Source organism: Nerophis ophidion, linkage group LG20, assembly GCF_033978795.1.
Source record: "Nerophis ophidion isolate RoL-2023_Sa linkage group LG20, RoL_Noph_v1.0, whole genome shotgun sequence".
Classification (NCBI taxonomy): Eukaryota; Metazoa; Chordata; class Actinopteri; order Syngnathiformes; family Syngnathidae; genus Nerophis; species Nerophis ophidion.
This window is the reverse complement of record NC_084630.1, coordinates 34533205-34556596: the sequence shown is the minus strand read 5'-3', so window position 1 is coordinate 34556596 and position 23392 is coordinate 34533205. Positions and strand designations below refer to the sequence as shown.

At 41.5% G+C, this 23392-nt stretch overlaps 1 protein-coding gene across 6 annotated transcripts in view; it reads left to right on the top strand.

Moving 5' to 3' along the window:
* The window catches only part of inpp4b (inositol polyphosphate-4-phosphatase type II B), a 469469-nt gene that overhangs the window by 399976 nt on the left and 46101 nt on the right, over positions 1 to 23392 (top strand). For all 6 annotated transcript variants that reach the window (XM_061881071.1, XM_061881076.1, XM_061881074.1 and 3 more), the window contains 2 exons: positions 12041 to 12253; positions 21714 to 21858. In XM_061881071.1, the coding sequence (XP_061737055.1) occupies positions 12041 to 12253; positions 21714 to 21858 (358 nt within the window). The remainder of the gene's footprint in view (positions 1 to 12040; positions 12254 to 21713; positions 21859 to 23392) is intronic.

The window sequence follows — 23392 nt, the reverse complement described above, 5'->3', positions numbered from 1 at the left end:
AACACATGATGTGTCTATATTAGCCTACTATCAAAATGACTTTAAAAGTCTTATATAAGTGTCATAATGAAGGCAACACATAATGTGTCTATTTTAGTTGTATTAGCCTACTATCAAAATGACATTAAAAGTCATACATAAGTGTTATCATGAAGGCAACACAGGATGTGTCTATATTAGCCTACTATCAAAATGACTTTAAAAGTCTTATATAAGTGTCATAATGAAGGCAACACATAATGTGTCTATTTTAGTTGTATTAGCCTACTATCAAAATGACATTAAAAGTCATACATAAGTGTTATGATGAAGGCAACACAGGATGTGTCTATATTAGCCTACTATCAAAATGACTTTAAAAGTATTATATAAGTGTCATAATGAATGCAACACATGATGTAAGTGTCTATATCGGGGACGGCGTGGCGTTCGTTTGGGAGAGTGGCCGTGCCAGCAACCTGAGGGTTCCCGGTTCGATCCCCCACCTTCGGCCGACCTCGTCACGTCCGTTATGTCCCTGAGTGAGACACTTCACCCTTGCTCCTGATGGTGGTTAGGGCCTTGCATGGCAGCTCCCGCCATCAGTGTGTGAATGTGTGCGTGTGAATGGGTGAATGTGGAAATAGTGTCAAAGCGCTATACAAGAATAACACATGCAGTAAAATTTTAGCAAATGAGCTGCCTTTTTTTATTTATTTATTTTTTACCATGTTTTTATAATGTTTTTCCATTTATAGCAGATCTGGGCAAATTAAGGCCCGGGGGCCACATGCGGCCCATTAAGCTTTTCAATCTGGCCCGCCGGACATTCCTAAATATTGTTTTTTTTCATCTTTAAGATGGAAAGGGTAGCTGCCATTGTGATGCGCAGTCATGTTTTCTAATGACCGTAAGTTTTCAACTATTTAAAGTATTTTGATGGTTGTAATCTGTGCTTTTGGAAGATATACCAGGTACTATGGTCATCTAATTAGTTATTATGGTCATCTAATTAGTTACTATGGTCATCTAATTAGTTACTATGGTCATCTAATTAGTTACTATGGTCATCTAATTAGTTACTATGGTCATCTACGTCAGAGCGGCTCAGACGAGGCACCAAGCAGTGTGGGTGGGGAGCGTTTCCACAGACGCGGTAGGAGATTTTCACAACAAAGTTTAATGATATATAGAAAAGAATAGAATAAAATAGAAAGTACTCTATTGATATTTGGGGGAAATTCAGCAAATATCAGATATATCAGATTGTAGGTGGGTTTATTTTGTACCCTTCGTGTTCATATTTCAATGTGTGTTTGTCAGGTTCAAACACTGATGACGTCTATTAATCAGACAAGAAGCAAGGAACCAAGCAGAGACAGAGTTCAATTTAGCTCATGAGGAGAACGCATGGCGCTGCACACTTAGTCACAGTCTCGCCCTATGCTTGTAAGGTTCAGCTCCTGCGTCCCTCTTTTGATTCAGAGTTCCATAGTCAACATCGCCTCTAAACTGAGTGGTCACATATATTATGCAAAGCAGGTCCAGGACGCACAGTACGTGACGGAATGGGCTGGGGGCCTTGTGATTTCGCTTTGTCCCCGTTTCGTTGTCATCTTATCTTTGTTGAGGTCCTTGAAGTCCTTGGCTGTAAAGGGACTAAAACAAAGATAGCATCTCTTGCAGAGGCCACCCCTCAGACAAGAAGTTTTATCTTTGCATGGATTTAAAAAAGTCTAACTTGAGCACAATAGCTAATAACTAAAGCAACAGACTTTAAGCATACTAAAGTTAGTGTGATAATATATAGATAATTATTCGAACAGTGTTGCATTTTTGTTGCGTTTCACTTGATTGTAAAATATGTCGATCGAAAGGGGGTGTGACGTTCATATTTTGTCAATATTCAGTGTTTTATCGTGTATAGAAAAATTTAAAATTCCCTAATGTTTTTACAGGCCTACTGAAAGCCACTACTAGCGACCACGCAGTCTGATAGTTTATATATCAATGATGAAATATTAACATTGCAACACATGCCAATACGGCCGCTTTAGTTTACTAAATTGCAATTTTAAATTTCCTGCTGACTTTTTAGTTGAAAACGTTGCGGAATGATGACGCGTGTTTGTGACGTCTGTGGTTGGAGGCGACATATTAGCCCAGCACCACTTACGGCATAATTATACAGTAATTTGGACATCTGTGTTGCTGAATCTTTTGCAATTTGTCCAATTAATAATGGAGACGTCAAAGAAGAATGCTGTTGGTGGAAAGCGGTGGGTTGCAGCTGCCTTTAGCGACCGAGACACAGGTTTCTTCGTTTGTTGTGAAGCTTTAACACAGAGCGGTCAAGCCAACATGTTTCTCTACGTCAACCAGCAAGTTTTTGGATCGGGAAAAATTGTGATATTAAGTCGGCTCTTACCGGAGACATCAGTGGATTATGCGTCCTCCTGCAGCAGCTGTCAAAAAAGGCAGCTGTGATCTTGGCTCCTCCATGGCTTCTCTCAGAGACACTGGCGTTCACCGCAGCCATCCGACTTTCAGGTGTGACTCTACAATCTCACTAAAACAATATTAACACAATAAGCAGATAAGGGATCTGTGGAGGTCTTCCTCTTCCCCTCCGGATTCCTAGCGGATCACTGGGACCACAACACTTGATACGTGCGTCTTTAACAGAACAGTTTTTATTTTACATTCACATTCGTTTCCAAACACCCTCTTTTTTTGCTCTCGGCAATCGGGTTTATTTTATACAATGTTCACTCCCTGCTTTTCAGCCTCTCTGTCTCCTCTGTCCTCATGAAGAAGAGCCCCCCTCATGGTCTACGGCCCTGCTGGTGGCTGCTTCATGGCCGGCCCTGCACACCCCGCCCGCAGGGGACGCGCGACCACGCCCCTCCACAGGATCTTTGATAATTATCCTAGTAAATGTGTCTAGTTACCTCTGAAACGCTCACACTGCCGCTGCCCGGAGCCGTCGCTTATTCTTTTCTTTTTCTTTTTGTGCTTCACTCTAACTTTCCTCATCCACAAATCTTTCATCCTCGCTCAAATTAATAGGGAAATCGTCGCTTTCTCGGTCCGAATAGCTCTTGCTGCTTGAGGCTACGATTATAAACAATGTTCAGATGTGAGGCGCTCCACAACACGTGATCTCACGCGCACATCGTCTGCTACTTGCGGTACAGGCAAGGCTTTTTTATTCAATGATAAATGATAAATGGGTTGTACTTGTATTGCGCTTTTCTGCCTTCAAGGTACTCAAAGCGCTTTGACACTACTTCCACATTCACACACACATTCACACACTGATGGAGGGAGCTGCCATGCAAGGCGCTAACCAGCACCCATCAGGAGCAAGGGTGAAGTGTCTTGCTCAGGACACAACGGACGTGACGAGGTTGGTACTAGGCGGGGATTGATCCAGGGACCCTCGGGTTGCGCACGGCCACTCTACCACTGCGCCACGCCGTCCCTTAGCGACCAAAAGTTGCAAACTTTATCGTGGATGTTCTCTACTAAATCCTTTCAGCTAAAATATGGCAAAAATGATCAAGTATGACACATAGAATGGACCTGCTATCTCCGTTTAAATAAGAACATCTGATTTAAACCTTTAAGGTTTTTAGCATTCAATCAGACATTATTGTGAGGTTTTGTATTAGTGTTCCTAAAAATAAATATACCAGCCCACAGACCCATTTTTTTCTCTTAATGTGGCCCTGGAGTCAAAATAATTGCCCAGGCCTGATTTACAGTAATACTCACTACTTTTTGAGGTGAAATTATTGCAATTAGTTTAAAAAATATATATTAATAAAATGCGTTTTTAAAAAACGGAAACATCGCCGCAATGTGGCCCTCAGTGAGAACCGCTGTGACGCCTCTGCTCGAGTCCCTAGTTTGTCGGCGGGGAAGTAAAGTGTGACTCGCCTGATTGTCACGTCTCCAGCTGGAGAGAGAAACATTCAAATGAGGGTTTTGAGTGAAATATTACGATATAATAACCTTGCCCACTCTGGAGAGCTCTTATCGCTTTTGCTCCGAGGAGCGCCGGCGAGCCCTGGCGACTTCTCGGCTGTACGCTCGCCAGCCTGTCGGAGTAATTGAATTGTTTGTTGTCGTTCCCACTGGAGGGAGGACATCTTCTCTTTTTAAAAGGCTCGCCCTCCTCCGTCTCTCGCTCTCGTCGCTTCTGCTTCCAGAGGTGTGTCACGTGAGGTGTTCGGCTGTAAAATTGCCTAAAAGTTACCATACTAATGTTAGTTTACTAGAATGCTATTGTTAGCATGCTAGAATGCTAATGTTAGTATACGAGAATGCTAATGTTAAAATGCTAAAAGTTTGGATGTATCAAGTACCAAGTTATAGTAAAATTGCCTAAAAGTTACCATACTAATGTTAGTTTGCTAGAATGCTAATGTTAGTATACTAGAATGCTAATCTGAAAATGCTAACAGTTTGGATGTATTAAGTACTAAGTTATAGTGAAATTACCTAAAAGTTACCATACTAATGTTAGTTTGCTACATTGCTATTGTTAGTATGCTAGAATGCTAATGTTGGTATACGAGAAGGCTATTGTTAAAATGCTAACAGTTTGGATGTATCAAGTACCAAGTTATAGTAAAATTGCCTAAAAGTTACCATACTAATGTTAGTTTGCTAGAATGCTAATGTTATCATGTTAGAATGCTAATATTAGTATGTTAGAATGCTAATGTTAGTTTGCTAGAATGCTAATGTTAGTTTGCTAGAATGCTAATGTTAGTATACTAGAATGCTAATCTGAAAATGATAACAATTTGGATGTATCAAATACCAAGTTATAGTAAAATTGCCTAAAAGTTACCATACTAATCTTAGTTTGCTATAATGCTATTGTTAGCATGCTAGAATGCTAATGTTAGTATACTAGAATGCTAATGTTAAAATGCTAACAGTTTGGATGTATCAAGTACCAAGTTATAGTGAAATTGCCTAAAAGTTACCATACTAATGTTAGTTTGCTCTAATGCTATTGTTAGCATGCTAGAATGCTAATGTTAGTATACGAGAATGCTAATCTGAAAATGCTAACAGTTTGCATGTATCAAGTACCAAGTTATAGTAAAATTGCCTAAAAGTTACCATACAAATGTTAGTTTGCTACATTGCTATTGTTAGCATGCTAGAATGCTAATGTTAGTATACGAGAAGGCTAATGTTAAAATGCTAACAGTTTGGATGTATCAAGTACCAAGTTATGGTAAAATTGCCTAAAAGTTACCATACTAATGTTAGTTTGCTAGAATGCCAATGTTATCATGCTAGAATGATAATATTAGTATGTTAGAATGCTAATGTTAGTTTGCTAGAATGCTAATGTTAGTTTGCTAGAATGCTAATGTTAGTATACTAGAATGCTAATCTGAAAATGCTAACAATTTGGATGTATCAAATACCAAGTTATAGTAAAATTGCCTAAAAGTTACCATACTAATGTTAGTTTGCTATAATGCTATTGTTAGCATGCTAGAATGCTAATGTTAGTATACTAGAATGCTAATGTTAAAATGCTAACAGTTTGGATGTATCAAGTACCAAGTTATAGTAAAATTGCCTAAAAGTTACCATACTAATGTTAGTTTGCTAGAATGCTATTGTTAGCATGCTAGAATGCTAATGTTAGTATACTAGAATGCTAATCTGAAAATGCTAACAGTTTGGATGTATCAAATACCAAGTTATAGTAAAATTGCCTAAAAGTTACCATACTAATGTTAGTTTGCTAGAATGCTATTGTTAGCATGCTAGAATGCTGATGTTAGTGTACTAAAATGCTAATGTTAAAATGCTAACAGTTTGGATGTATCAAGTACCAAGTTATAGTAAAATTGCCTAAAAGTTACCATACTAATGTTAGTTTTCTAGAATGCTAATGTTATCATGCTAGAATGCTAATATTAGTATGTTAGAATGCTAATGTTAGTTTGCTAGAATGTTAATGTTAGTTTGCTAGAATGCTAATGTTAGTATACTGGAATGCTAATCTGAAAATGCTAACAGTTTGGATGTATCAAGTACCAAGTTATAGTAAAATTGCCTAAAAGTTACCATACTAATGTTAGTTTGCTAGAATGCTATTGTTAGCATGCTAGAATGCTAATGTGAAAATGCTAACAGTTTGGATGTATCAAGTACCAAGTTATAGTAAAATTGCCTAAAAGTTACCGTACTAATGTTAGTCTGCTAGAATGCTATCGTTAGCATGCTAGAATGCTAATGTTAGTATAAGAGAATGCTAATGTTAAAATGCTAACAGTTTGCATGTATCAAGTACCAAGTTATAGTAAAATTGCCTAAAAGTTACCATACTAATGTTAATATGCTAGAATGCTAATGTTAGTATACTAGAATGCTAATGTTAAAATGCTAACAGTTTGGATGTATCAAGTACCATGTTATAGTAAAATTGCCTAAAAGTTACCATACTAATGTTAGTTTGCTAGAACGCTAATGTTAGCATGCTGTAATGCTAATGTTTGTAAGTTGGAATACTAATGTTAGCATGCTAACAGTGTAGATGTATAAGAACCAAGTTTTATATGACTGTGAGGTGTTTGGCTGTAAAATTGTCTAACAAGTTACCATGCTAATGTTAGTATACTAGAATGCTAATGTTAGCATGCTAGAATGCTAAAGTTAATGTACTAGAAGGCTAATGTAAGCATGCTAACAGTTTAGCTGTATCAAAAACCAAGTTTTATAGGACTGTGAGGTGGTTGGCAGAAATATTGCCTAAAAGTTACCATATTAATGTTAGTATGCTAGAATGCTAATGTAAGTATACTAGAATGCTAATGTTAAAATCTTAACATTTCAGATGTATCAAGTACCAAGTTATATGACTGAGGTGTTCGGTTGTAAAATTGCCTAAAAGTTACCATACTAATGTTAGTAGGCTAGAATGCTAATGTTAACTGGCTAGAATGCTAATGTTAGTACACTAGAATGCTAATGTTAAAATGCTAACATTTTAGATGTATCAAGTACCGAGTTATATGAGTGTGAGGTGTTTGGCTGTAAAATTGCCAAAAATTTACCATACTAATGTTAGTATGCTAAAATGCTAGTGTTAGCATGCTAGAATGCTAATGTTTGCATGCTAAAATGCTAATGTTAGCATACTAACAGTTTAGCTTGATCAAAAACCAAGTTTTATAGGACTGAGAGGTGGTTGGCAGAAATATTGCCTAAAAGTTACCATATTAATGTTAGTATGCTAGAATGCTAAAATTAATATACTAGAATGCTAATGTTAAAATCTTAACATTTCAGATGTATCAAGTACCAAGTTATATGACTGAGGTGTTCGGTTGTAAAATTGCCTAAAAGTTACCATACTAATGTTAGTAGGCTAGAATGCTAATGTTAACAGGTTAGAATGCTAATGTTAGTACACTAGAATGCTAATGTTAAAATGCTAACAGTTTAGATGCATCAAGTACCGAGTTATATGAGTGTGAGGTGTTTGGCTGTAAAATTGCCAAAAATTTACCATACTAATGTTAGTATGCTAAAATGCTAGTGTTAGCATGCTAGAATGCTAATGTTTGCATGCTAAAATGCTAATGTTAGCATACTAACAGTTTAGCTTGATCAAAAACCAAGTTTTATAGGACTGAGAGGTGGTTGGCAGAAATATTGCCTAAAAGTTACCATATTAATGTTAGTATGCTAGAATGCTAAAATTAATATACTAGAATGCTAATGTTAAAATCTTAACATTTCAGATGTATCAAGTACCAAGTTATATGACTGAGGTGTTCGGTTGTAAAATTGCCTAAAAGTTACCATACTAATGTTAGTAGGCTAGAATGCTAATGTTAACAGGTTAGAATGCTAATGTTAGTACACTAGAATGCTAATGTTAAAATGCTAACAGTTTAGATGCATCAAGTACCGAGTTATATGAGTGTGAGGTGTTTGGCTGTAAAATTGCCAAAAATTTACCATACTAATGTTAGTATGCTAAAATGCTAGTGTTAGCATGCTAGAATGCTAATGTTTGTATGTTAGAATGCTAATGTTAGCATGCTAAAATGCTAATGTTAGCATACTAACAGTTTAGCTTGATCAAAAACCAAGTTTTATAGGACTGTGAGGTGGTTGGCAGAAATATTGCCTAAAAGTGACCATATTAATGTTAGTATGCTAGAATGCTAATATTAATATACTAGAATGCTAATGTTAAAATCTTAACATTTCAGATGTATCAAGTACCAAGTTATATGACTGAGGTATTTGGCTGTAAAATTGCCTAAAAGGTACCATACTAATGTTAGTAGGCTAGAATGCTAATGTTAACAGGCTAGAATGCTAATGTTAGTATACTAGAATGCTAATGTTAAAATGCTAACAGTTTAGATGCATCAAGTACCGAGTTATATGAGTGTGAGGTGTTTGGCTGTAAAATTGCCAAAAATTTACCATACTAATGTTAGTATGCTAAAATGCTAGAGTTAGCATGCTAGGGTGCTAATGTTTGTATGTTAGAATGCTAATGTTAGCATACTAACAGTTTAGCTTGATCAAAAACCAAGTTTTATAGGACTGTGAGGTGGTTGGCAGAAATATTGCCTAAAAGTGACCATATTAATGTTAGTATGCTAGAATGCTAATATTAATATACTAGAATGCTAATGTTAAAATCTTAACATTTCAGATGTATCAAGTACCAAGTTATATGACTGAGGTATTTGGCTGTAAAATTGCCTAAAAGGTACCATACTAATGTTAGTAGGCTAGAATGCTAATGTTAACAGGCTAGAATAGTAATGTTAGTATACTAGAATGCTAATATTAAAATGCTAACAGTTTAGATGCATCAAGCACCGAGTTATATGAGTGTGAGGTGTTTGGCTGTAAAATTGCCAAACATTTACCATACTAATGTTAGTATGCTAAAATGCTAGTGTTAGCATGCTAGAATGCTAATGTTTGCATGCTAAAATGCTAATGTTAGCATACTAACAGTTCAGCTTGATCAAAAACCAAGTTTTATAGGACTGTGAGGTGGTTGGCAGAAATATTGCCTAAAAGTTACCATATTAATGTTAGTATGCTAGAATGCTAAAATTAATATACTAGAATGCTAATGTTAAAATCTTAACATTTCAGATGTATCAAGTAACAAGTTATATGACTGAGGTGTTCGGTTGTAAAATTGCCTAAAAGTTACCATACTAATGTTAGTAGGCTAGAATGCTAATGTTAACAGGCTAGAATGCTAATGTTAGTACACTAGAATGCTAATGTTAAAATGCTAACAGTTTAGATGCATCAAGTACCGAGTTATATGAGTGTGAGGTGTTTGGCTGTAAAATTGCCAAAAATTTACCATACTAATGTTAGTATGCTAAAATGCTAGTGTTAGCATGCTAGAATGCTAATGTTTGTATGTTAGAATGCTAATGTTGGCATGCTAAAATGCTAACGTTAGCATACTAACAGTTTGGATGTATCAAGTACCAAGTTATATGACTCTGAGGTGTTCGGTTGTAAAATTGCCTAAAAAGTTACCATACTAATATTGGTATGCTGACGTTAGTGTGACCCACCCATAATGCGTCACATTTTTGTGTTGATTTATTTATCTTATTTTGTGGTTTGAATTAGTTTTTGGAGCTGCCATTCCAGATTGATCAATATTCACTTTGGTCAGTAGGGGGCAGTAGAGCGTTTCTTCCTCATTGAATGCAATGACCTGCAGACCGGAAGTGACTCGTCATTCTAACGAGAGCGACCAGTCTGTGAATATCTGAGATGTTTTGTGTGCTTTTTCCTCCTCTTTAACAGGTTAGTTGTGGTGAATCAACTCACTGAATGATATCTATGTGGTCATTATCATTTTAAGTACACGTTATAATGGTGGAGCCTAACTCTAAAGTGTAAAGTGTGCAATGTTTGTATGGGAACTTCTGATCCTAATTCAGACTCCCAATTTAGAGTTCCCGTTATCTTATTGATCTTGTAATGTATTTCTTGTGCAAACCCCGTTTCCATATGAGTTGGGAAATTGTGTTAAATGTCAATATAAACGGAATACAATGATTTGCAAATCCTTTTCAACCCATATTCAGTTGAATATGCTACAAAGACAACATATTTGATGTTCAAACTCATAAACGTTTTTTTGTTTGCAAATAATCATTAACTTTAGAATTTGATGCCAGCAACACGTGACAAAGAAGTTGGGAAAGGTAGCAAAAAATACTAATAAAGTTAAAGAAATGCTCATCAAACACTTATTTGGAACATCCCACAGGTGTGCAGGCTAATTGGGAACAGGTAGGTGCCATGATTGGCTATAAAAACAGCTTCCCAAAAAATACTCAGTCTTTCACAAGAAAGGATGGGGCGAGGTACACCCCTTTGTCCACAACTGCATGAGCAAATAGTCAAACAGTTTAAGAACAACGTTTCTCAAAGTGCAATTGCAAGAAATTTAGGGATTTCAACATCTACGCTCCATAATATCATCAAAAGGTTCAGAGAATTCTTGAGAAATCCCTCCACGTAAGCCGTATGGCTGGAAACCAACATTGAATGACCGTGACCTTCGATCCCCCAGACGGCACTGTATCAAAAACCGACATCAATCTCTAAAGGATATCACCACATGGGCTCAGAAACACTTCCGAAAACCACTGTCACTAAATACAGTTCATCGCTACATCTGTAAGTGCAAGTTAAAGCTCTACTATGCAAAGCGAAAGCAATTTATCAACAACATCCAGAAACGCTGCCAGCTTCTCTGGGCCTGAGATCATCTAAGATGTACTGATGCAAAGTGGATAAGTGTTCTGTGGTATGACGAGTCCACATTTCGAATAGTTTTTGGAAATATTCGACATGGTGTCATCCGGACCAAAGGGGAAGTGAACCATCCAGACTGTTATCGACGCAAAGTTGAAAATCCAGCATGTGTGATGGTATGGGGGTGCATTAGTGCCCAAGGCATGGGTAACTTACACATCTGTGAAGGCACCAATAATGCTGAAAGGTACATACAGGTTTTGGAACAACATATGCTGCCATTTAAGCGCCGTCTTTTTCATGGACGCCCCTGCTTATTCCAGCAAGACAATGTGAAGCCTCATTCAGCACGTGTTACAACAGCGTTGATTCGTAAAAAAAGAGTGCAGGTACATTCCTGGCCCGCCTGCAGTCCAGACTTGTCTCCCATCGAAAATGTGTGGCGCATTATGAAGCGTAAAATATGACCCCGGACTGTTGAACGACTGAAGCTCTACATAAGGGACATACACATATAGGGACGGCGTGGCGCAGTGGGAGAGTGGCCGTGCGCAACCCGAGGGTCACTGGTTCAAATCCCACCTAGGACCAACCTCGTCACGTCCGTTGTGTCCTGAGCAAGACACTTCACCCTTGCTCCTGATGGGTGCTGGTTGGCGCCTTGCATGGCAGCTCCCTCCATCAGTGTGTGAATGTGTGTGTGAATGGGTAAATGTGGAAGTAGTGTCAAAGCGCTTTGAGTACCTTGAAGGTAGAAAAGCGCTATACAAGTACAACCCATTTATCATTTATTTATTTATAAAACAAGAATGGGAAAGAATTCCACTTTCAAAGTTTCAACAATTAGTTTCCTCAGTTCCCAAACGTTTATTGAGTGTTGTTAAAAGAAAAGGTGATGTAACACAGTGGGGAACATGCCCTTTCCCAACTACTTTGTCACGTGTTGCAGCCATGAAATAAGTTAATTATTATTTACAAAAAAAAAAATAAAGTTTATGAGTTTGAACATCAAATATCTTGTCTTTGTAGGGCATTCAACTGAAAATGGGTTGAAAAGGATTTGCAAATCATTGTATTCTGTTTATATTTACATCTAACACAATTTCTTAACTCATATGGAAACAGCGTTTGTAAATGGGAAAAAGTTATATGACCGTGGCGTGCTCGGCTGTAAAAATGGCTAAAAAGTTACCATGCTAATATTTGTATGCTAACGTTAGCATGCTAACAGTCTCAAGTCTTTTCGCCGCAGACCGAGCAATTTGTCCACACCCTCAAGGACGAGCTGGTGAAGTCCGCTCTACTTGCGCTGCACGCTGCCCGGCCGGGGTACGTGTCCAAGAACCAGAAGACCCCGCGTCACAACCCGAGCCCCGCCCGGACGCCCGCTAACAAGACGACGACGACTTGTAACAACGTGGATGACTCCATCCCGCACCACAAGGAGTTCGACGAGGAGGAATGGGCAAGTGTCTTCTTCTTCTACTTCTTGGAAACGTAAACGCAGAAAATGGTTGGGGTTGGGGTTTACAGAACAGTGTCAAACTGAATACAATGTTTATGATCGGCACAGGTTTCAAAGGTGGTCTCGCCCACTAGCTCCCTCTATGTTTCGGGGGGGAGGAACTGCAAATGCAAATATTTTTTAGCAAATACACTTTATGCATACAGTAAATCATTTATTTTCAACTGGCCGAGTCCGGGCCGGTAATGAGACTAAATTTGCCAGTCATTTTTGCAGCAATTTCCTAAAAACAGTCGAGTGCTCCTGTTGTACAGAAGACGATTGGGCTGCAGTCAACACATTGGCAGACCCAAACATTATATACACCAGTGTTTTATAACCACTGTGCCGTGAGATATTGTCTGGTGTGCCGTGGGAAATTATAAAATTTCACCTATTAGGTCCAAAAAATATTTTTGCAAATTGTGAATTATGTCCATCCATACATCCAATCCAATCCACTTTATTTATATAGCACATTTAAACAACAATAACGTTTCCAAAGTGCTGCACAGCCATGTTAAAAACAATATTATGCTCCACCAATGACTGAATAAAACAAAAAATGAATAAAAATAAAAACAAATATGATTTAAAACTATTTTAAAGGGTAAAATCAATTAAAACAGTAAAATAAAAATAAAATTGTATAAAAAACAGAGGACAACAGAGGACAGAGGACCACACAACTCACGTAGTGTTAAAAGCCAAAGAATAAAAGTGGGTCTTAAGACGAGACTTAAAACACTCCACTGTGGAAGCAGTTTGAACATGGAGAGGCAGAGTGTTCCAGAGCTTAGGGCCGACCACAGAGAAGGCCCTGTCTCCTCTGGTCTTAAGTCTGGTCTTGGGCACCACGAGCTGGAACTGGCTTTCGGACCTCAGAGCGCCCGCAGGAATGTAAATTTGGATAAGGTCCGAGATATATTGAGGTGCCAGTCCATGTAAAGATTTAAAAACAAACAGCAATGTTTTAAAATCAATTCTAAAATGAACAGGGAGCCAGTGCAAACTCTGAAGAATTGGGGTTATAAGCTGGCGTTTCCTGGCCCCTGTTAAAAGTCCTGCTGCCGCGTTCTGGACTAACTGCAACCGGGAGAGAGCTTTTTGGCTAATGCCAGCATAAAGTGCATTGCAGTAGTCCAGGCGACTTGAAATAAAAGCATGCACGACTTGTTCAAAAAGGTTAAAAGATAAAAACGGTTTAACCTTTACTAAAAGACAAAGGTGATAAAAACATGATTTTAAAACGCCATTGACTTGTTTGTCTAGTTTAAAATCGCTGTCTATAGTGACATCTTCTTCCGCTTATCGGAGGTCGGGTAGCGGGGGCAGCAGCCTAAGCAGGGAAGCCCAGACGTCCCTCTCTCCAGCCACTTTGTCGTTCCCAGGGCAGCCGGGAGACATGGTCTTCCCAACGATGTTGTGGTTCTTCCCCGTGGCTTCCTACCGGTCGGACGTGCCTGAACCACCTCATCTGGCTCCTCTCTGAGCTGCCACCTTATCGTGGTAGAGGAGTTCACGTGTCCCAATGACCCTGGGAGCTATGTTGTTCGGGGGTTTATACCCCCTGGTAGGGTCTCCCAAGACAAACAGGTCCTAGGTGAGGGATCAGACAAAGAGCAGCTCGAAGACTTCTATGAAGAATAGAAATGAAGGACCCAGATTTACCTCGCCCAGACGCCCTCAGGAGCCAGGGCCGGAGGTGGGGGCACGATGGCAAGCGCCTGTTGAAACGCAACAAAAATGCATCAAACAGTGAAATATGAACACGAAGGGTACAAAATAAACCCACCTACAATCCGATATATCTGATATTTGCTGAATTTGACTTGCGGTCATTAGAAAACATGACTGCACATCATAATGGCAGCTGCACTTTCCATCTTAAAGTTGTAAAAAAATGATTTGGGGATGTCCGGCGGGCCAGATGGAAAAGCTCAAGGCCACATGGATAAGGTGGATAAGGTAAGGTATGCAAAAATATTATCTGCCGATTTCCATCCATCCATCCATCCATTTTCTACCCCAGAGTTCTACCCCTTCTCTGGGTCGCGGGGGTGTGCTGGAGCCTATCCAAGCTGTACTCGGGCGGAAGGCGGGGTCATCATCATCATCATCATCATCGTCGGTTACTCGAACGGGTATGACGATCCTCCTGGTAGGGGGGTATCCCTTTATGGAGGATGCTCGTGCGTGACTTAGTTTAGCGTGGGGAGACTGGTGCACAGACAGTCACCACACCATCCTTGACAGAATCGGGTCAGGGTCCAGTGGCATGGAGTCCAAGACGACCGGGGACCCTTTTCTGCTGCAGCCTTCCTACGCCATGGCAGCCATTGTGGTAATTCTTAAATCTACTGTCTTCCGCCTGCTCCGCCGTTGAGGTCTTCACTGTATCCCTGGCTAGGGGGCAGTCAGGCACTAGGCCTTTGGGGTAACAGTAGTAAAGGGGTTAATCTCCGAGTGCCCCAAGACCCCATAGAGGAGCCTCCACTGCCGATGCACTTTAACGTTGTCAGGTTCAAACACTGATGACATCTATGAATCAGACAAGAAGCAAGGAATCATGCAAAGACAGAGTTCAATAGAGCTCATGAGGAGACATGTGTTTTGGCTGTACTCTAGTCACAGATCCAAACTACGTTCTAAAAAATCAAGCCCGCGTGCCTCTTCTATTTATTAGGAAAGTCCCTATTACATCACTGTCGCTAAGGGAAGGGGTCAATCTCGACAACTCCAGTTAGACACGATATATGATTATAGAATAAATAAAAAAGTAGGTCACGGTGGCAGAGAGGTTAGTGCGTCTGCCTCACAATACGAAGGTCCTGCAGTCCTGGGTTCAAATCCAGGCTCTGGATCTTTCTGTGTGGAGTCTGCATGTTCTCCCCGTGAATGCGTGGGTTCCCTCCGGGTACTCCGGCTTCCTCCCACTTCCAAAGACATGCACCTGGGGATAGGTTGATTGGCAACACTAAATTGGCCCTAGTGTGTGAATGTGAATGTGAGTGTGAATGTTGTCTGTCTATCTGTGTTGGCCCTGCGATGAGGTGGCGACTTGTCCAGGGTGTACCCCGCCTTCCGCCTGATTGTAGCTGAGATAGGCGCCAGCGCCCCCCGCAACCCCGAAAGGGAATAAGCGGTAGAAATGGATGGATGGATGGATAGGTGACGCAGGTCATATCGCCTTGTCTGTGCTCTGTCTGCGTCACGGCGGTGTTCGGCCTTGTCTCTGCTCTGTCTGCGTCACGGCGGTGTTCGGCCTTGTCTCTGCTCTGTGTCACGGCGGTGTTCGGCCTTGTCTCTGCTCTGTCTGTGTCACGGCGGTGTTCGGCCTTGTCTTAGCTCTGTTTGTTTCACGGCGGTGTTCGGCCTTGTCTCTGCTCTGTCTGTGTCACGGCGGTGTTCGGCCTTGTCTTAGCTCTGTTTGTTTCACGGCGGTGTTCGGCCTTGTCTCTGCTCTGTCTGTGTCACGGCGGTGTTCGGCCTTGTCTCTTTACTGTCTGTGTCACAGCGGTGTTCGGCCTTGTCTCTGCACTGTCTGCGTCACGGCGGTGTTCGGACTTGTCTCTGCTCTGTCTGTGTCACGGCGGTGTTAGGCCTTGTCTCTGCTCTGTCTGCGTCACAGCGGTGTTTGGCCTTGTCTCTGCTCTGTGTCACAGCGGTGTTCGGCCTTGTCTCTGCTCTGTCTGTGTCACGGCGGTGTTCGGCCTTGTCTTAGCTCTGTTTGTGTCACGGCGGTGTTCGGCCTTGTCTCTGCTCTGTCTGTGTCACGGCGGTGTTAGGCTTTGTCTCTGCTCTGTCTGTGTCACGGCGGTGTTAGGCCTTGTCTCTGCACTGTCTGTGTCACGGCGGTGTTCGGCCTTGTCGCTGCACTGTCTGCGTCACGTCGGTGTTCGGCCTTGTCTCTGCTCTGTCTGCGTCACGGCGGTGTTCGGCCTTGTCTCTGCTCTGTCTGTGTCACAGTGGTGTTCGGCCTTGTCTCTGCTCTGTGTCACAGCGGTGTTCGGCCTTGTCTCTGCTCTGTCTGTGTCACGGCGGTGTTCGGCCTTGTCTCTGCACTGTCTGCGTCACGTCGGTGTTCGGCCTTGTCGCTGCACTGTCTGCGTCACGGCGGTGTTCGGACTTGTCTCTGCTCGGTCTGCGTCACGGCGGTGTTCGGCCTTGTCTCTGCTCTGTCTGTGTCACGGCGGTGTTCGGCCTTGTCTCTGCACTGTCTGCGTCACGGCGGTGTTCGGCCTTGTCTCTGCTCTGTCTGCGTCACGGCGGTGTTCGGCCTTGTCTCTGCTCTGTCTGTGTCACGGCGGTGTTCGGCCTTGTCTCTGCTCTGTCTGTGTCACGGCGGTGTTCGGCCTTGTCTCTGCTCTGTCTGCGTCACGGCGGTGTTCGGCCTTGTCGCTGCTCTGTCTGCGTCACGGCGGTGTTCGTCCTTGTCTCTGCTCTGTCTGTGTCACGGCGGTGTTCCGCCTTGTCTCTGTACTGTCTGTGTCACGGCGGTGTTAGGCCTTGTCCCTGCACTGTCTGCGTCACGGCGGTGTTCGGACTTGTCTCTGCTCTGTCTGCGTCACGGCGTTGTTCGGCCTTGTCTCTGCACTGTCTGCGTCACGGCGGTGTTCGGCCTTGTCTCTGCTCTGTCTGCGTCACGGCGGTGTTCGGCCTTGTCTCTGCTCTGTCTGTGTCACGGCGGTGTTCGGCCTTGTCGCTGCACTGTCTGCGTCACGGCGGTGTTCGTCCTTGTCTCTGCTCTGTCTGTGTCACGGCGGTGTTCGGCCTTGGCCATCAGCAGGCCGAATCTGGACACAACACTTATAAAATCGGTAGGTCGTGAGTTCAAATCCCGGCCGAGTCATACCAAAAATTATTTTTTTAAAAATGGGAGCCATTACCTCGCTGCTTGGCACTCAGCATCAAGGGTTGGAATTGGGGGTTAAATCACCATAAATGATTCCCGGGCGCGGGACCGCTGCTGCCCACTGCTCCCCTCACCTCCCAGGGGGTGATCAAGGGTGATGGGTCAGAGAATAATTTCACCACACCTAGTGTGTGTGTGTGTGTTTGTGTGTGTGTGTGTGTGTGTGTGTGTGTGTGTGTGTGTGTGTGTGTGTGTGTGTGTGTGTGTGTGTGTGAGACAATCATTGATACTTTAACTTTAACTTTAAAAAAAAAATAAGGCAATCTTTTGGATTAGCAGCTTGCATAGATACAAAAATACCACTTCAGCACTATTGACAATAATTTATATCAACAACCCTTAAGCATAAAGTTATGATGGTAATATATACATAATTATTCTAACAAACGTCATGCCCAGGACACTAGGCAGGAAAGCAGGGTACACCCTGGACCTCATCGCAGGGCACACTCAATTATCATCAAATGCATTGCACAACACAACAGAACCAATTAGGGCTGGGCGATGTATCGATATACTCGATATATCGCGGGTTTATATATAGAAAATGACTATATCGTGATATCGGGGTTTACGTTGTCACGCAGTTGCTTTTAGCTGCTGGCATTACACTACAGGCTCTTCTCGTTCTTTCCTGTCTCTCCTTCTCACAGACAGCAAGCGCACCTTCTTACATACGTCACATACCACGTCATAAGCCCTCGTGGAGCAGAGAGGTAGCAGCATGGCCAACGTTAGCTGCACGTAAGCGATGATAATACGGACCTTCGATCCCTCAGGCGGAGTTGTAATACGAGAGAAAGAAGGTGCGAATGAATGAAGAATTAATTCCCAAGAAAAACAGCAGGGGGTCCTTCATCTGGCGGTAGTTTGGCTTCAAGTGGGAATATGTCGAACAGACAACCGTCATTTGTCAAGTGTGGGGCAAAAGCGTTGCTACAAAAAGTAGCATTATTGCTAATATGTGGCATCATTTAAAAGTCAGCTGCTAGAGAATGAAGAGTGCTTAATCCGCATGTCAACTTATCCATTTGGTGCCACACGCCCACACCATCAAAATGCAGAGGCAACCATTTCCAGATAAACACCGTATGAAAAGAATAGTCAACAACATAATTTAATAACGTCCATAGTGACCTACCACATAGCAAAGGACAAACTAGGGCTGGGCAATATGGCCTTTTTTTAATATCGCGATATTTTTAGGCCATATACCGATATACGATATATATTACGATATTTTGCCTTGGCCTGGAATGAACACTTGATGCATATAATCACAGCAGTATGATGATTCTATGTGTCTACATTCAAACATTCTTCCTCATACTGCAATGATATATGCTACTTTTGAACTTTCATGCAGAGAGGGAAATCACAACTATGTCATTTGACCAAAAGTGTTTTTATTAAAGTTATTAAGCAATGGCACAAACATTCAAGTCATTTCCAAGACATAAAGTGCAAGATTGTCAGAGACATTTTAAGTGTCAAATAAAAATGAGCTGCATAATAGGAAATCAAATAGTATTCGTCCTTCACTATTTGGTATGTTACTACGGTTGTGAAATTCTCTTCATTCTCTAGCGAGTGACTTTTCAAATGATGCTATATATTAGCAGAAATGCTACTTTTTATAGCAAAGCTTTTGCCCCACACTTGACAAATTACGGTTGTCTGTTCGACATATTTCCACTTGAAGCCGAACCACCGCCAAACGATGGAAACCCTGCTGTTTTTATCGGGAATTAAGTCTTCCTTCTTTTGTTACTAGATTCGCACCTTCTTTCTCTCGTATTCCCACTCGTACGGCTATTTTAGCAGCTAACGTAGCCCAGTCTGCTACCTCTCTGCTGGGCGAGGGCGGACACGTATGTGACGGATGACGTGACAGTATGTGACGTATGTAAAAATGTGCGCCTGCTAGTCTGTGAGGAGAGACAGGAAAGAGTGAGAAGAGCCTGTAGTGTAATGACCGCAGCTAAAAGCAACTGCGTGAGAACGTATACTCGAATATTACGATATAGTCATTTTCTATATCGCACAGAGACAAACCCGCTATATATCGTATGTCTCGATATATCGCCCAGCCCATTTCCTATTATGCAACTCATTTTTATTTCACAGTTATTGAAATATCTTGTGTGACATCATGCACAAAAGTGCACTTTCTTTGTTTTAAACTATTATAGTGGAGTTCTGTACAAAAAGTGCACTTTAATTTAGTGTTGTTTTGTGGTCATCTTAGTGACATCATGCACAAAAGTGCACTAACAGCTTGTTTTAAAATGTCTCTGACAATCTTGCACTTTCTGTTTTAGAAATGACATGAATGTTTGTGCCACTGCTTAATAACTGTTTCATAAATACACTTTTACTAAATTCCATCCATCCATTTTCTACCGCTTATTCCCTTTCAATTGACTCACCCTATTTCCTTGAATGGCTGCGGGGCATATAGTATGCGCCTGCCTTGAATTACTGCCGGGTCAAACTTGTGACGTCACGAGTGACACTTACCCTGTCATCATTCTCAAAATGGAGGAGGCTGATTTCAATACCGGTAATTTGAAATCTCATAAAGGGAAGAAGATTAAGAGCTATTCAGTAGGATTTAAGGTCCAAGCTTACATCACACTCAAATTTTTACTGCATGCCCTTGGTAAGTGCCGGAGTGAGAAGAGGTTTTAAAATAATTAGCGCATGCTTACTTTTACCGCATGCCTTTGGTAAGCGCAGGAGTGAGAAGAGGTTTTAAGTTAATTAGCGTCCCGGCGGCAATTCAAGGAAATACGGTAGTCTTGATTGCGAAAACAAAGCAGGTGTGGGCAAACGAACTCAAAGGAAGGCGTGAAGCTGCTACAGGAGAACACCAACAAAAAAATGGGACCCAATATATCCCTGCTTGGCAATCAGCATCAAGGGTTGGAATTGGGGGTTGAATCACCAAAAATGATTCCCGGGCGCGGCCACCGCTGCTACTCACTGCTCCCCTCACCTTCCCGGGGGTGATCAAGGGTGATGGGTCAAATGCAGAGAATAATTTTGCCACACCTCGCGTGTGTGTGACAATAATTGGTACTTTAAAGGCCTACTGAAAGCCACTACTACCGACCACGCAGTCTGATAGTTGAAATATTAACATTGCAACACATGCCAATACGGTCTTTTTAGTTTACTAAATTGCAATTTTAAATTTTGCGCGAAGTATCCTGTTAAAAACGTCTCGGTATGATGACGCGTGCGCGTGACGTCACGGATTGTAGCGGACATTTTGATCCAGTACCGATCACAGTTGTAAGTCACCTGCTTTAATCGGATAATTACACAGTATTGTGGACATCTGTGTTGCTGAATCTTTTGCAATTTGTTCAATGAATAATGGAGACGTCAAAGAAGAAAGATGTAGGTGGGAAGCGGTGAATTGCGGCCGCCTTTAGCAACACAAACACAGCCGGTGTTTCCTTGTTTACATTCGGCTCTTAACGTAGAAACACAGCCGGTGTTTCCTTGTTTACATTCGGCTCTTAACGTAGAAACACAGCCGGTGTTTCCTTGTTTACATTCGGCTCTTAACGTAGAAACACAGCCGGTGTTTCCTTGTTTACATTCGGCTCTTAACGTAGAAACACAGCCGGTGTTTCCTTGTTCACATTCGGCTCTTCCGGTGGCCTGAGCGGAGAGTTTGCACAGTTCCTCCTGCAGACTCTCTTGCCTCCTCCCACCTGCCGCCGGGTGCTTACTCCGTGGAGGGGAAAAAAAAAAATCTCAGCCCGTCTGCCTTGCTTCTGTCAAGAAACGTGGCTTCCCTCGGAGACACTGGCGGTCACCACACCCGTGGCCACACCCGTCCGGCTTTCAGGTACGACTATATAATCTCACTAAAACACTAGTAACACAATAAGCAGATAAGGGATTTTCCAGAATTATTCTAGTAAATGTGTCTAATAACATCTGAATCGCTCCCACTGCCCTGGTCTTTTTTTTTTATAGTCCTTCACTGTCACTTTCATTATCCACAAATCTTTCATCCTCGCTCAAATTAATGGGGAATTTGTCGCTTTCTCTGTCCGAATCACTCTCGCTGCTGGTGGCCATGATTGTAAACAATGTTCAGATGTGAGGAGCTCCACAACCCGTGACGTCACGCGCTCATCGTCTGCTACTTCCGGTACAGGCAAGGCTTTTTTATCAGCGACCAAAAGTTGCCAACATTATCGTCAATGTTCTCTACTAAATCCTTTCAGCAAAAATATGGCAATATGGCGAAATGATCAAGTATGACACATAGAATGGACCTGCTATCCCCGTTTGAATAAAAAAATCTCATCTCAGGAGGCCTTTAACTTTAATTTGAATTTATACTCCTTCAAATGGCACCACTGCCATCTTGTGGAGATCATAATACAAGAACGGCATTAGGAGTTTGCCTCCAGCCAATGTTTTTATTTTTTTAAAATTCCCCTTCACGTGCAAACATCTGACGGCCATGTTGGACTCTTTCAGGACAGAGTTTGGGCCAGCGTGGCCAAATGTCTCAACTGCGTCATCGCCGTGGTGGACAAGCTGGCCGAGGAAGACGACCACAGCAACGAGCAGGAGCGCGTCGCCGAGCAACAACTCGCCGACGTCATTACCTCACACAACCTCGGTAAGGACACGCTTCATATCAGCGGACTCATAATTAGGTGTGTCTTCATTTTTGCTGTCCTTAAATCATAATTGGTGCGATTGAGGAGATGTAATCCGAAACAGGAGTGCTATCAAAATTTAGTCATCATTGAGTTCCACAGCCTCCTTCATCATTATCTTCCTCTTTATGCTCTACTTACCCTATATAAAACTCTCTTTGAACCACATCTAAACTACTGTAATATCATCTGGTCTAACACCTTCCCTACCTACCTTCACAAATTTGAATCCATGCAAAAGAAAATCATACAGGCCCTGTCATGGTTCAAGTTTAATGCCCCCACTCGACTTCTATTTCATAAATATCATCTCTTAAGACTGACAGAGTTCAATAATTATCAAAATGCTCGTTTAACCTATCAAGTCATTTACAGGCTGATTTGATTTGATTTTTAATAAGGATCCCCATTAGCTGGTTGCCACAACAACCCACTAGTCTTCCTCGGGTCCACAACTCAACACAATTACAACTAAAACCATATAACTGTAAATACGCAATACAGACAAAAATAAATAAATAAGTAAAAGCATCAATAAGAAAACAGGCAAACAATTTACAGTCACGGAATAATAATTACCATAGAAATATAACTACACAATATAAAATCAAACATAAAAAATCATCAACGAGCAAAGTAATTTAAAAACTCAGATAAAATATTACTTTCATTTTAAAAAGCTGTTTACTTTCAGTGCCGGTGAGAATTTGAGGCAGGTTATTCCAGAGCGATACAGATCTATAAATAAAAGATTCCTGCAAAGCATTCTTCCTGGGACGAGGGAGTACAAAATGCCCCTCACTAGACGACCTGGTATTATGATTGTGCATAGTGCTACTGCAAACTATTTGGGCCATGACAAAAGCAGGAGTTTTACTACCGGTTGCTGATTTGAAGAAAATAAGAGTATTAGCTGACAACCTGTTCTGCACTGTTAGCCAGGAAAGAGAAGCATGCATTTGGTTTACATCGGTTCTTAGTGAACAACCCAGAACCAGCCTTGCTGCCCTATTCTGGACAATCTTAGGCTCTGTAGCTTGGTTCCTATCTACCATCCCCAGCATGTCCACAACACTCCTAACTTAGATCTGATAACAGGTAAACATGGTTTACTGGCTTGTACCGCTCAAAGTGTCGTATGCAGGGGAACAAAGATTTGGAACCAGCTTAATGAGAGCCTCAAGATGCTGTATCCATTCTCCAACTTCAAAAAGAAACTGAAAACTTACCTGTTAACCACATATCTTTAATTCCTCATGTGGGGTAGACCAGTGGTCCCCAACCTTTTTTTATCCGCGGACCGGTCAACGCTTAATAATTTGTCCCGCGGGCCGGGGGGGTGTCCTTTTTTTTCTTCTTCTTCTTCTTTGTCATGAAAAAGGGATGTTTTTGTCATGAAAAAGGGAGGTTTTTGTGGTTGGTGCACTAATTGTAAGTGTATATTGTGTTTTTTATGTTGATTTAATAAAAATAAAATAAAAAAAATGTTTTATT